Source organism: Heterodontus francisci, chromosome 17 (assembly GCF_036365525.1).
Source record: "Heterodontus francisci isolate sHetFra1 chromosome 17, sHetFra1.hap1, whole genome shotgun sequence".
In the NCBI taxonomy this organism is placed as follows: Eukaryota; Metazoa; Chordata; class Chondrichthyes; order Heterodontiformes; family Heterodontidae; genus Heterodontus; species Heterodontus francisci.
In genome coordinates, this window is record NC_090387.1 from 67,125,271 (window position 1) to 67,137,972 (window position 12,702).

A 12,702-nucleotide genomic window follows, 5' to 3' on the forward strand; every position below is an offset into this window, starting at 1 on the left:
TGATTCCATGGGCAGAATTTTTAGCCCCATATGTCCCAGGCCAATGGTGGGTAGCCAATTGAGCTAGGTCAGAGGCCAGTTGGCCTGCAGGCCCCCCCAAAGTGTCGGGGTCTAGGCCAGCTGCCCGGAAGTGGCCTCCAGGTGGCAGACGTAGGGGCCCAATACTCCAGGCAGTCTTTGAGGCCCTCACCACCTGTTTGGCTACAGCCACAGGCCACCTGTGGCAGGGCCCCACCCCACTCCACCAATGGTGAGCTGGCAGCTGATTCTATTTTTCAATTCACAAGTTTAAAATGTTGGAGAGAGGGAATCTCAAAATGGAGGTCCCCTATCTCTCACCTGACCTACAGGCTTCATCTCCTTTCGAGTTGGTGCACTTCTCATTAGGCCCCTAGCTTTGAGTGCCCACCCTGTGGCCACTAATTGGCCAATTTGGAGAAAATCATTGCCGGGTGACCGTTGCCCACACAGTGTAGGGTTGTGACTCCCATTTGACCCCAATATCAGGGTCCTGGCTCAAAAGGCATAATTGGCCCCATAAATAAGTTTAAAAGGGTGTTGGATAGGTACTTGAATTTACAGGATTACAGACAAAAATTGGTGATGTGACACTAAGCATAACTGTTCTTGCAAAGTGCCAGCAGGATAGTCCAAATATCCTCCTTCTAGCTGGAAGTTTTGAGTTCTATGATATTGTGAGATTGTTCTAGATGGCTGAACAGTAGAAAAAAAACAGTGGACAAAGTCTGTAGTATTATTAATGAGATATTAATAGTGGTAACAATAGAGGATTTTAGTTATACAAAAGTAGACTTGAACCGGAAAATGTTTCTGGTGAAAACATTACAATTTTTTTGCAGTGTTCAGCAAGGCTGTTTGAACACTCCGTATGTGGCTACGCTAACACAGAAGGAATCTCGACATAACCCAGTTCTGGATAAATGAGGTGGAGTGCATACATGATCCACGCCAATAGATTCAATGAGAAATAAAAATGGAAGACCGATATGTGAATCGGATGTAACAAATTCTAAGGAAAGATTAGCAAATGGAATTGTAGATTAGCAATGGGAAATATTTAACATGGAGTTGGGAAGATACAAATCTGATAAGCAGAAAAGGATGGAGATTCCTGGGTGAACAAGGAGGCCAAGTGGCCTCTTTCTGTGCCCTAAGCTTTTTATTGGCACATTCGTAGCTAAGGTGCGGAAGATCAGCAAAGAGGTGAGCTTGCACTCGAGGCTGAGGGAACGGCAGATTCTATTTATCAATGGTAATAAAATGGTAGAACACCAGAGGGAGCTGTAGAACTGTTATGGGAGGTTATTCAAAGACTACTGAAAAAAAACTTTTAAGCACTGGGACCTTCTGTTTACATCAGAGAAGCCTGGGTTGGGGGTGGGGGGGGGTGAACTAGGGAAGAAACAGGCTCTGACCATAATCTTCAAAATTATGTAGAAAAGAAAATTGTGCCAAGGAGACTGGCAACTATAATTAATTCGTTCATTGGTGTCATCGCCTTCCCAGAAGGTTTATTGCCATGGATCTCCACCTCTGTCCTGTGCTGTCCTTACACATTCCGCATAGGTCAACTACATCCAGTCCATTTTATCCGTCATCTCCTGTTTCCCTCTCCTATGATCTTTCCTTCCAATAATTATCTCTGTCTACCTTCTGCTCTAATTGTGATCGAAATATTGTTTGTTTTTTCTTTGTTATGCACTAATTTCCTCTTTTCTCCAGCACTTACTCATTGTTCTGTGTATCCTACACAAATACACAAAGACTATTCTCCTATGTCCACATTTCAAATGCATTCAGCTTATCAACAGTCTCTTGGTTTGTTGTCCATGTCTCCAAGGCATATAACATAATGACAATTATAAATATAATACACCTCTTCAAAAAGGGAGATGGGGAGAAGCCAGGGAATTATAGATACAAAGGAAAAACTGCAATGTGGGAAACCTGAAACAAAAGTTAGAAAATGCAGGAAATCTATAGCAGGTCAGTCAGCACCTTTGGAAAAAGAAAGACAGATTAAAGTTTCTTGCAGAACCCTTCTTCAGGCCTAAAGATAGAAATATAAGCAATCAGTTTTGTAAAGATTGATAGATTGGTTTAATAGCATTAGACAAAAAGGGGACAGTCCAAGCAGAGATGGAGTTCATGGGCTAATTGTTTTTTTTAATGTAAATCATCCCAGTCAAGCAATTGGAAGAAACGAAAGCTGCTAAAGTAACAGAACATGCAAGTAATCCACTCAAAGAAAAAAGCCAAAAAAAAAGTTTTAAAATACAACAGAAGTGTGAAAATGCATGACTAAAGTTAAAACAAAAAATATGGCAAAATACAGTGGTTCAAAAGTCCCGAAAAATAAAAAGCAGACCAATGCAAGGGATGCAGACCCCCGACAACACACTTTTCTGATAAAGGGTTGACTGATGTTGAAATGAACACTATAAATGAGAACAAGAATCAATTATACATAAAGAAAGAGAAACAATGATCAGGATACAGGCTTCATTGATGAAAAGGCTTTGATTTGTTGGGCCCAATACCTGTTCCCAAACTTAAAAATGGTCTTGGTCTCAGGAGAATCTAACTACACCTGAAATTCAGATTGACCTAACCCTACTACAAATGGTGAATATCAAATGCAGCAGAGGTTCATAGCTGGTGTTCCCTGATAAATGGATATGAACAGCAAACTTCAGAGACATACACAAGAGTAAATTTCTATCCATAGTTCTGCCACCTGGCCTCCAAATCCATTGAGGGGGATAAACCTAAATCTCGACAGTCATGAGTAAGATTGGAAAACCAAGAAAGAAAAAGCAAATAGATAATTCAGTTCCCCTTTGCAAACTATAAAGCTTCTGAATAAAGCTCGACTCTTTTCAAACAGAAAGCTCCTGCCAGCGTGAACTCCAGCTACAAAATCTGTACTGGTGAAAACAAAATGGCTGCCACCATCTCCAGTTACATGGTTCAAAGCAGGGTGAACTTAAACAAGCTTTCTCCTCTACCTAGATTTAAATCAGGAGGGCAAGCTGGAGATTTTCTTTTTAATATCTACTCATGCTTTTTATCACTCCTCAATTTGAGTACACCCAAAAAAATAGGCTGAATAAAGTTGGAAGCTGTTATTCTCATTGAACAGTTATGGAAGGAAGGTGGGCTACTAACTGGTTTTTTTTGATGAAATTGCTATATTTATCCCTTCTGTCACACAACCTGTCCCTGCAGAGCAGTTACGCCAATACTAGTTGCCTCCAAATGTTCAGATCTACCCGCTGGCTGTCGCTTGGAGCTTAAATCAGGAGGCATGAAGAAATGCTCTTATGAATTGAATGTGGTAGGTATATTTTGAATTTATTATTTAACATATAGAGCAGCACTGGATCTTGCTGTTCTGGATCTGAAACATGAATATACATTCTACTCAAATTTTGAATCTTCAACTAGCATTATAATTAAAACAAATAGGAGAAGGGCCCATTTAAATGACCACCAGCCGGGTCAAGCTCAGTTGGACAATCACCATCAGAGACATTGGGCTGGGATCACAGATGGTGGAGGGTACAATTCAGTTTACAACAGGTTAAGTGATAGTGCTTCAGACCCCTAAACAAGCATGGATAGTTCCAAAACTGAATCTGAATCCCTATTTGTGCTCAATTCTAAATCTCTCTTTTAAAAAAAAAATCTTAGAGCAAAAGTTTCCTGCAGCAAAAAGTAACGAGCAGCCCTCTTAGCTGTATTGAGGCAGAGTACTAACTAACCTCTCAGGATATAGTTCTGGTAGTTCTGGTCAGCTTCTGCTCCCACTTTGATTAGACATGTTAATCCTTCGGCATTTACAAACTCGGGCACCAGATCTTTGTCATCCTACAAAAGAAGATACACATTAGATCAGCGAGATGTGACTGGCAATGTACTTGTAGCAGTCACAGACAATTACTCACAACAATGCGACGAGTCTTTAGGATCTTACAGAAATTATACACAATCCCCCACCGCAAAAAGAAAACTGATGTATCATGGGTATGAGGCAGCTCAGTGCAACACCTCAATTAGCGCCCCATTGTTCTGTCCCATAGAGTGGCTCAACATGAACTCATCACTCTTGTTTTGCACATGGGCAGCTCAACTTTGCTCAATTTCTCAGCAAAGGCCAGGATCTGGAAGGAAAGCAAAGGGACAGGATGGAAAGAACTTGCATTTATGTAGCACCTTTCATAACCTCAGGGAGCCCTGAAGTGTTTTACAACTGACAAAGAAGCGCAGTCACTGCTGTAAGAAATAATGTAGTAAGATAAATTCATGTGGTGAATCAGGCCAGCAGCTAATACAGATGGGCTGACCATGAAACAGTACTGGGGGTAGTTTGGGATGAAGGCTACCAATCAGACTGGAACAAACGGGAGGAAATTAAAAATCGGAGCAAAAAAACAAAAGAAAAAGACAAGCAAGAGAAGGTGGGCAATGATATATGATAGCAGCAAGATTATTAAATTAGCTTTAAAATTATTTGCAGGAATATTTTTCATTTTTAAAAAATACAAAGGAAATTTTCAGGATCTGTTTTTCCAAAAAAAAAATCAAAAGAAGGTGCTATCCAGTATCTCCTTTCGGAAAGTGTGCATGTGTGTGCATCCACTAAGGACAGGATCCAGCCCAGCAGTGATGTCTTGCACAGCTGAATAGCCTGCCAACACTCACTGTCAAAGATGGAGAATGGTTCTGATGAAAGATGCTGCCTGACCAGTTATTTCCAACATTTTTTGTTTTTATTGATGGGAGGATAACCAATTGGGCAAGGTATCCAAAGGCTACTGGGAGCCATGGAATTGTAGCTCAGCATCAGTCAGCACCACAAGAACAAAAGGGAGGAGATGGGGCAGAAAAAACAGGATTAAAGTACCTTAGTGGGGCAGGAAGAGTGGGGAAATGAACAATATTGGCTGTCAGTACAGTTCATTTAGAGCAGCTGAACAGAGCTCCACTTCAAGGCTTCACTGCCATGGGAAATAGAAGCTACGGCATCTGAGATACCACACTGATCGAAACAGCAGGCAGCCGAGGGACTGAAATTTCAGTTGCGTGGGCTGACATCCTGGTTTCTAAAAAGATCAAAGTTACTGAAACTGTACAATACAACAGCAGAGCCCAGGGGACAGGAAGAGAAGCAGGGCAGGGCTTACAAATAAAGCCAAAAAGTTAACTGTTATATAATAGTCATTTGCAACAGTTAAGACTGTACAGGCATGCAATAAAACACTTTTTCTGATTTATGAACTTATGCACGCCTCACTTACTTAGGGAGAAGGAATTAAAATGTATAAACTAAAAGAAAAAGAACAATTTTCATTTATATGGCATTTTACCTCATTTCTTGGAAATGACTCAAACCGCTTCAGACACTTTGAAATGCAATGAATGATGAACAGGCAAATGCAGCAGCCATTTTGTACACCCCAATATCTTACATACAGCAGAGAGATGGAAGCACTTCAGACAATGCAACAGTCCCTCAGTACCATACCAGAGTGTCAGCCTAGACTATGTACTTAAATCTTGCACCCAAATTTGTCTTTTTATTTGTTCATTGGATGTGGGCATCACTGACATTTATTACCCATCTCTAATTGCCCTTCAGAAGGTGGTGGTGAGCCTCTTTCTTGAACCGCTGCAGTCCATCTGGTGTAGGTACACCCACAGTGCTGTTAGGGAGGGAGTTCCAGGACTTTGACCAGTGACAGTGAAGGAACAGCGATATAGTTCCAAGTCAGAACGGTGTGTGGCTTTGAGTTTGTGGGGGGGGAAATCTTGTAGGTGATGAGGTTTCCATGATCTGCTGCCCTTCTTCTTGGTGGTAAAGGTCACGGGTTTGGAAGGTGCTGTTGAAGGACACTTCATATATACATTTCTTGAACATCAATACAATTTATGATACATGCTTCAAGTACATTAATATTACATGGGCTTAATGTAATAAAGGATGACACAATTGGTGTAAATCAAGAAACTTTAATTGGTGAGCAAGTTTTGCTCAGTTCATGCATTTAAAGTTGACCTACATTTACAACAAATAATTCAGCAAAAGAATCTTGCATAAAGTATAACAGTATATTTGATATATGCATATACTGAGATTCTCAATGCTGTGCAAACAGAACATTATCACTAGGTGGCACTCCAAATTCATCTTCCACAAGTCCGGTGAAATTGGATTCCCTCGAAACATGGGACCTAACTGCAAATGCAATAATTAGCTTGTTTCTTTTAAAGACGCTGCACATATTTTTTAAACCAGTGTTTTTTTTTCAAAGAGAAGAGTTTTTGAGCGGGCTCAGTTCCTGCAAAGTTTCTAAACTTTCAGCCACTTTTACGTATTCAATCACAGTTAATTTCTTCAACAGAAGTGCAGCTCTGAACCTGTTAACAAGTTGCTACAGTAACTGGAGTATGTTAGATCTGTTGAATGCAAACCCATCCACTGCAATAATGACATCAGGCTTTTGATATATTTAATCAAAAATATGACATGGATAATGTGCCTGGGTTAGTGTTTGGGCCTATTCTGTACTTATTCTCTGGGATCTGACTCCCTGTCCCCACTGAACACTGACATGTTCCGTTTACTGGGATGGATAGTGTTGAAGTGGGACATCTCACAGTGCATGTTGTTAGCTAGACTTTTTCCTGCACATGTCCTTCAGGAAAAGGGGCAAGATGACGCTTGCATGTCATATAAAAAAAATTAAACTATTATTGACAAGATTTATAATTTGTTAATAATAATTCAAAGCTTTAAGTGAGATTTCTTCAGACAAGAATTTTTTTTTTAGAAAATGTGAGTTCAACTGACAGGATAACAAGCAGCCTGACCAGAGAACAGTGAGTTTCTAATCTTTGTTATAGCACTGGGGAGGAGCTGACTGTAATTCACTTCCCGATAGTGAAAGAGGAATGGAATCATCAGGTCAGTCAAAGTTCAGAATGACCCACTGAAACATAGCTCTGCTAAAAGTCAGGGACGGGAACAGGCTTATAACCCACCTTCTAGATTAGGAAATAATAAAGGACTTGGAGGGTGCATAGCAAATCAAAAATCCCTTCCAATAAAATGGCAGAAACAAGGTGGTCAATACCAAACACCTCATCAAAGGGCCATTTCTCTTCCCATCTCCATTTTAATTCACAAAGATATACAAAGTCTGTGCCTTTAAGATTCAGGAAGCATCTGATTTGCCAAAATTCAGATTTGAAAAGCGATCAATTTTCCGCATTTTCTAGTTTGGTTTTTTTTGCATGTGGAAAATATCCTGAACTAGGTTGCCATTTACAATGTGATCTGTACCAATAATTTCATCCATCAAAGAGCTGGAAACTGAAGTATAGGCCAGTAGCTTTAAAAGAAACAGCCCGACTCAGGCATAGTGTGTGTGTGTATAAATACATATACATAAAAAGTATCTTGTGCCTGCAGCTCTCAAAAAAGATTTATAGAAGACATATTCCTGATTAATTTTCAAAACAATTAAATTAATTTATAACTTTAATTGAACAGAAGTAGAAATAGAATTAAAAGGCATTGATCTGCCATTACTCTATTAAAATTACTGCTTCACATTTAGTGAGACTGCTATTCTTTTGCATTTACTGAAGTAACGAAAAATCAGTTAATATTCCAAAATATTATGATTTGAAAAAAATTCTTTATTTTGTTCAATCCATACCTTGTGTAGACTGACTGTGCCACAGGTAGATTTATAGTGCACTAATGTACTGCACCACTTATTGACTAACTGTGCACTCTGTACTGTTGGTAGACTGATAATTCACTAATACACTGGGTAGACTGAGGGTGCATTAATACAATGAGTTAGAAATTTGCCTCAGGTGGTGGTGCAAAACAGCAGTAATGGATCGGCAGCCCGTTATACACAGTGCCTTGTATTCAGCTCCATTGAAGTCAATGGAATTAAATTATCAGGTGCTGCATGGAACAGGCAGCTGATCCGATATTGCCTGTTTTTTGTCACAGCCCAAAAACAATTTCCATGCCACTATGTCATGCATGCACAGACTGATGGTGCACAATGCAGTATGTAGTAAGGTGTTCAATGGTGCACCAGCACACTTATGCATGATATGGGAAGCCAAGCATTCTGCTATGAAGAACAAACACAAAAAAGTTTCCCACTGACAGCCAATGAGGCTGAGTGGATCTGAGGTCCATTCCTGAGAGATAGCAGGCGAATAAGAGACAAAACGGAGTTCTGGTAAAGGGTTGGAACTTAAATTCTTAACCTAACATAACTCTTTCTAGATGCTGATGGACTTGCTGTGTTTCTCCAATATTTCCTATTTTTATATCATCAGTCAGAGCTATGCATCTCCTGGCAGGAGTTAGCAACTTGAGAATAAGTTACTTGCCTCTCCTTTTGGTTGGAAAAGTTCATGGAAGTTGCTAAAGGAGAAGAACATAAAACAAAATTGATGGAGGAATAGAAGTAAATTTCTCCAGGACATGTGATATAATGTCCTTCATTTACTGTAAATAACAAGCTTCATTACATAATCAAATTAATAAGCTCCACATGTTCCAGCCAGCAACTGCAAAATACAGGGTCAGAACACTTTCTCAACATGTTATTCTACCTTCCCTAAAACTCAACAAACAGGAAGAGGTGGAAGTAGGCCCAAATGAGTACCAGATGAATATTGAACCTGCTGTTCTTGTGTGGATATTTATGATTCCTGGAAGATATGGGGAAAGAAGGAAGGATGGAAGGAGAGAAAGAACTTACATTTATGTAGGATATTTCATGACCCCAGGATGTCCCAAAGCAAAAAGACAGACAGACTTGCATTTATATCGCGCTTTTCATGACCAGACCTTTGAAGTGCAGTCACTGTTGTAATGTAGGAAACACAGCAGCCAGTTTGCACACAGCAAACTGCCACAAACAGCAATGTGATAATGACGGCATAATCTGTTTTTTTATGTTGATTGAGCGATAAACATTGGCCAGAGCACCCAGGATAATTCCCCTGCTCTTCTTCGGAATAATGCCATGGGATCTTTTACATCCGCCCAAGCAGGCAGAAAGGGCCTTGGAATAACATCTCATCTGAAAGACAATACCTTCGACAGTGCAGCACTCCCTCAGCACTGCACTGCAGTGTCAGCTTTGATTTTTGTTCTCAAGCCCTGGAGTGGGACTTGAACCTGGAACCTTGTGACTCAGAGGTGACAGTGCTATCAACTGACACATCACAGTTACTGAAGTATTTTTGAAGTATAGTCACTGTTGTCTTTTCTTTTGGGCCTCCTTATCTCGAGAGACAATGGATACGCGCCTGGAGGTGGTCAGTGGTTTGTGAAGCAGCGCCTGGAGTGGCTATAAAGGCCAATTCTGGAGTGGCAGGCTCTTCCACAGGTGCTGCAGAGAAATTTGTTTGTCGGGGCTGTTGCACAGTTGGCTCTCCCCTTGCGCCTCTGTCTTTTTTCCTGCCAACTAATGTAGAGAGAATATAACAGCTAATTTGTGCTCAGCAAGGTTCCACAAACAGCACTGAGATAAATGATCTGATCATTTAGTTTTGCTGGTGTGGGTTGAGGCGTAAATGATGAACGAGAGAACCTGCCTGTTCTTGCTCAAAATGTGACGTGCAAACTTTTATGTTTCCCTCGAGGGTCAAGACTGTATTAATGTCTCATCTGAATGACAGAAGCACCTTATGTTGTGCCAACTGTACAGTCAACTTAAAACATGCGGTTCACCTGACATTTCTATTCAGTGAATGGTGATCAATTAGTTAGGAGTTAGCTAAGGAATTCATTATAAACACCCGACTACATATTTATAACATTTAATGGAGCCAAGGCCACTATCTGTAGTTTAAATCTTGCCATTCAGTTCCACAAGCTCAACATGGGAACCTGCTGTCTGCAACAGCACTCACTGGTGACAAAAACAAAACACACACTCAGAATGAAATTTAAGCAGAGATTGATCATCCTCTCCCTGCTCAGCAACTCCATCAGAACATGTTAGGACAAAAGACTCTCTGTTCTGAGATTATCTCAGCCCCTTCAGGTGCTGACTTATTACACAGTTCAGCTTTTACTTTATTAGACATGTGCTAGAAATAGTTGTCAAACGGGTTGAGAAGGTGAGTGTCTCAAAGTGATCACTCCTTCAATCCGTGCATGAAACATCATTGCTCATTGATGATGGAGATGACAATATGCCACATCACTGCAGTCCTATTTGTGACAGTGGCAAAGTCTCCATACCTGCAGTATCTGTCAAGTTGGCCATCATTAATTCAAATAGAAGTGATGGCACAAAATTTGGCTGATTAATTTGGAAAAAAATCAGGTCGGCAAGTTGAATACCGGACTATACAAAAGCAATAGTAGACCTGTTTCACATACACAGGGTAAATGAGCAGTGTTACATCTATAAAATATCCTGGGAGGTGGCGCTCCATTATGTTCCACCTGCTTGGTTTTCTAAACATGGCAGAAAGTTGAGCTAGCAAAGTAACCAGGTAACCAGGCACAGTGGCAAGCTGAAAACACAGAAACTGGGACAAGCTGAGGGGAGAAATATAGGGAGGAGTGAGAGAAAGAGAGTGCATGAGGGGTAGAAGGGAGAAGAGGAGAGACACAGGGGGAGAAATCCATTCGTGTAGCACCGCTGCCAGCGGCCTGCACAGCATTCTTCACTTCAGAACATTGTGCGGGCCATGCAGGTAAAAGCTCAAAGCGCTACACAGCAAATCTCTCCCCACCACCCCCCCACCATAGTGTGGAGGAAGAGAAGATAAGAGGGTAAAAGCAAGAGGAGAGCGAAGAATAAATAGCAGGAAAGGGCATCACAGGATGGCAATGAGAGAACAATCACAGCAGAACAGGGCCGGGGAAGAGCGTCGGCGGGAAGAGGGCCGGGGAAGAGGGCCAGGGAAGAGAGTCGGTGAAAAGAGGGCCCGGGAAGAGAGTTGGCGAAAAGAGGGCCGAGAAAGAGCACCGGCGAGAAGAGGGCCGGGGAAGAGAGTCGGAGAGCAGAGGGCCGAGGAAGAGCACCGGCGAGAAGAGGGCCGGGGAAGAGAGTTGGCGAAAAGAGGGCCGAGAAAGAGCACCGGTGAGAAGAGGGCCGGGGAAGAGAGTCGGAGAGAAGAGGGCCGAGGAACAACGTCGGCGGGAAGAGGGCCGGGGAAGAGAGTCGGCGAGAAGAGGGCCGGGGAAGAGAGTTGGAGAGAAGAGGGCCGGGGAAGAGAGTCGGAGAGAAGAGGGCTGGGGAAGAGAGTCGGAGAGAAGAGGGCCGGGGAAGAGAGTCGGAGAGAAGAGAGCCGGGGAAGAGAGTCGGAGAGAAGAGGGCCGGGGAAGAGAGTCGGAGAGAAGAGGGCCGAGAAAGAGCACCAGCGAGAAGAGGGCCGGGGAAGAGAGCCGGAGAGAAGAGGGCCGGGGAAGAGAGCCGGAGAGAAGAGGGCCGGGGAAGAGAGTCGGAGAGAAGAGGGCCGGGGAAGAGAGTCTGCGAGAAGAGGGCCGGGGAAGAGAGTCGGCGAGAAGAGGGCCGGGGAAGAGAGTCGGAGAGAAGAGGGCCGGGGAAGAGAGTCGGCGAGAAGAGGGCCGGGGAAGAGAGTCGGAGAGAAGAGGGCCGGGGAAGAGAGTCGGAGAGAAGAGGGCCGGGGAAGAGTCGGAGAGAAGAGGGCCGGGGAAGAGAGTCGGAGAGAAGAGGGCCGGGGAAGAGAGTCGGAGAGAAGAGATCGGGGAAGAGAGTCGGAGAGAAGAGGGCCGGGGAAGAGAGTCGGAGAGAAGAGGGCCGGGGAAGAGAGTCGGAGAGAAGAGGGCCGGGGAAGAGAGTCGGAGAGAAGAGGGCCGTGGAAGAGAGTCGGAGAGAAGAGGGCCGGGGAAGAGAGTCGGCGAGAAGAGGGCCGGGGAAGAGAGTCGGCGAGAAGAGGGCCGGGGAAGAGAGTCGGCGAGAAGAGGCCGGGGGAAGAGCGTCGGCGGGAAGAGGGCCGGGGAAGAGAGTCGACGAGAAGAGGGCCGGGGAAGAGAGTCGACGAGAAGAGGGCCGGGGAAGCGAGTCGGCGAGAAGAGGCCGAGGAACAACGTCGGCGGGAAGAGGGCCGGGGAAGAGAGTCGGTGAGAAGAGGCCGAGGAACAACGTCGGCGAGAAGAGGGCCGGGGAAGAGAGTCAGCGAGAAGAGGCCGAGGAACAACGTCGGCGAGAAGAGGGCCGGGGAAGAGAGTCGGCGGGAAGAGGGTCGGGGAAGAGAGTCGGTGAGGAGAGGCCGAGGAACAACGTCGGCGGGAAGAGTGTCGGCGGGAAGAGGGCCGTAAAAGAGCACCGGCGAGAAGAGCGCCGGGGAAGAGCGTCGGAGAGATGAGGGCCGGGGAAGAGAGTCGGAGAGAAGAGGGCCGAGAAAGAGCACCGGCGAGAAGAGGGCCGGGGAAGAAAGTCGGCGGGAAGAGGGCCGGGGAAGAGAGTCGGAGAGAAGAGGGCCGAGAAAGAGCACCAGCGAGAAGAGGGCCGGGGAAGAGAGTCGGCGAGAAGAGGGCCGGGGTAGAGAGTCGGCGAGAAGAGGGCCGGGGAAGAGAGTCGGCGAGAAGAGGGCCGGGGAAGAGAGTCGGCGAGAAGAGGACCGGGGAAGAGAGTCGGCGGGAAGAGGACCGGGGAA

General features: G+C 44.1%; 1 protein-coding gene across 5 annotated transcripts in view; it reads right to left on the reverse strand.

The window, feature by feature from the left end:
- The window catches only part of fhod1 (formin homology 2 domain containing 1), a 386,223-nt gene that overhangs the window by 175,180 nt on the left and 198,341 nt on the right, over positions 1–12,702 (reverse strand). For all 5 annotated transcript variants that reach the window (XM_068049567.1, XM_068049568.1, XM_068049569.1 and 2 more), the window contains one exon: positions 3,786–3,891. In XM_068049567.1, coding sequence (XP_067905668.1) covers positions 3,786–3,891 — 106 coding nt within the window. The remainder of the gene's footprint in view (positions 1–3,785; positions 3,892–12,702) is intronic.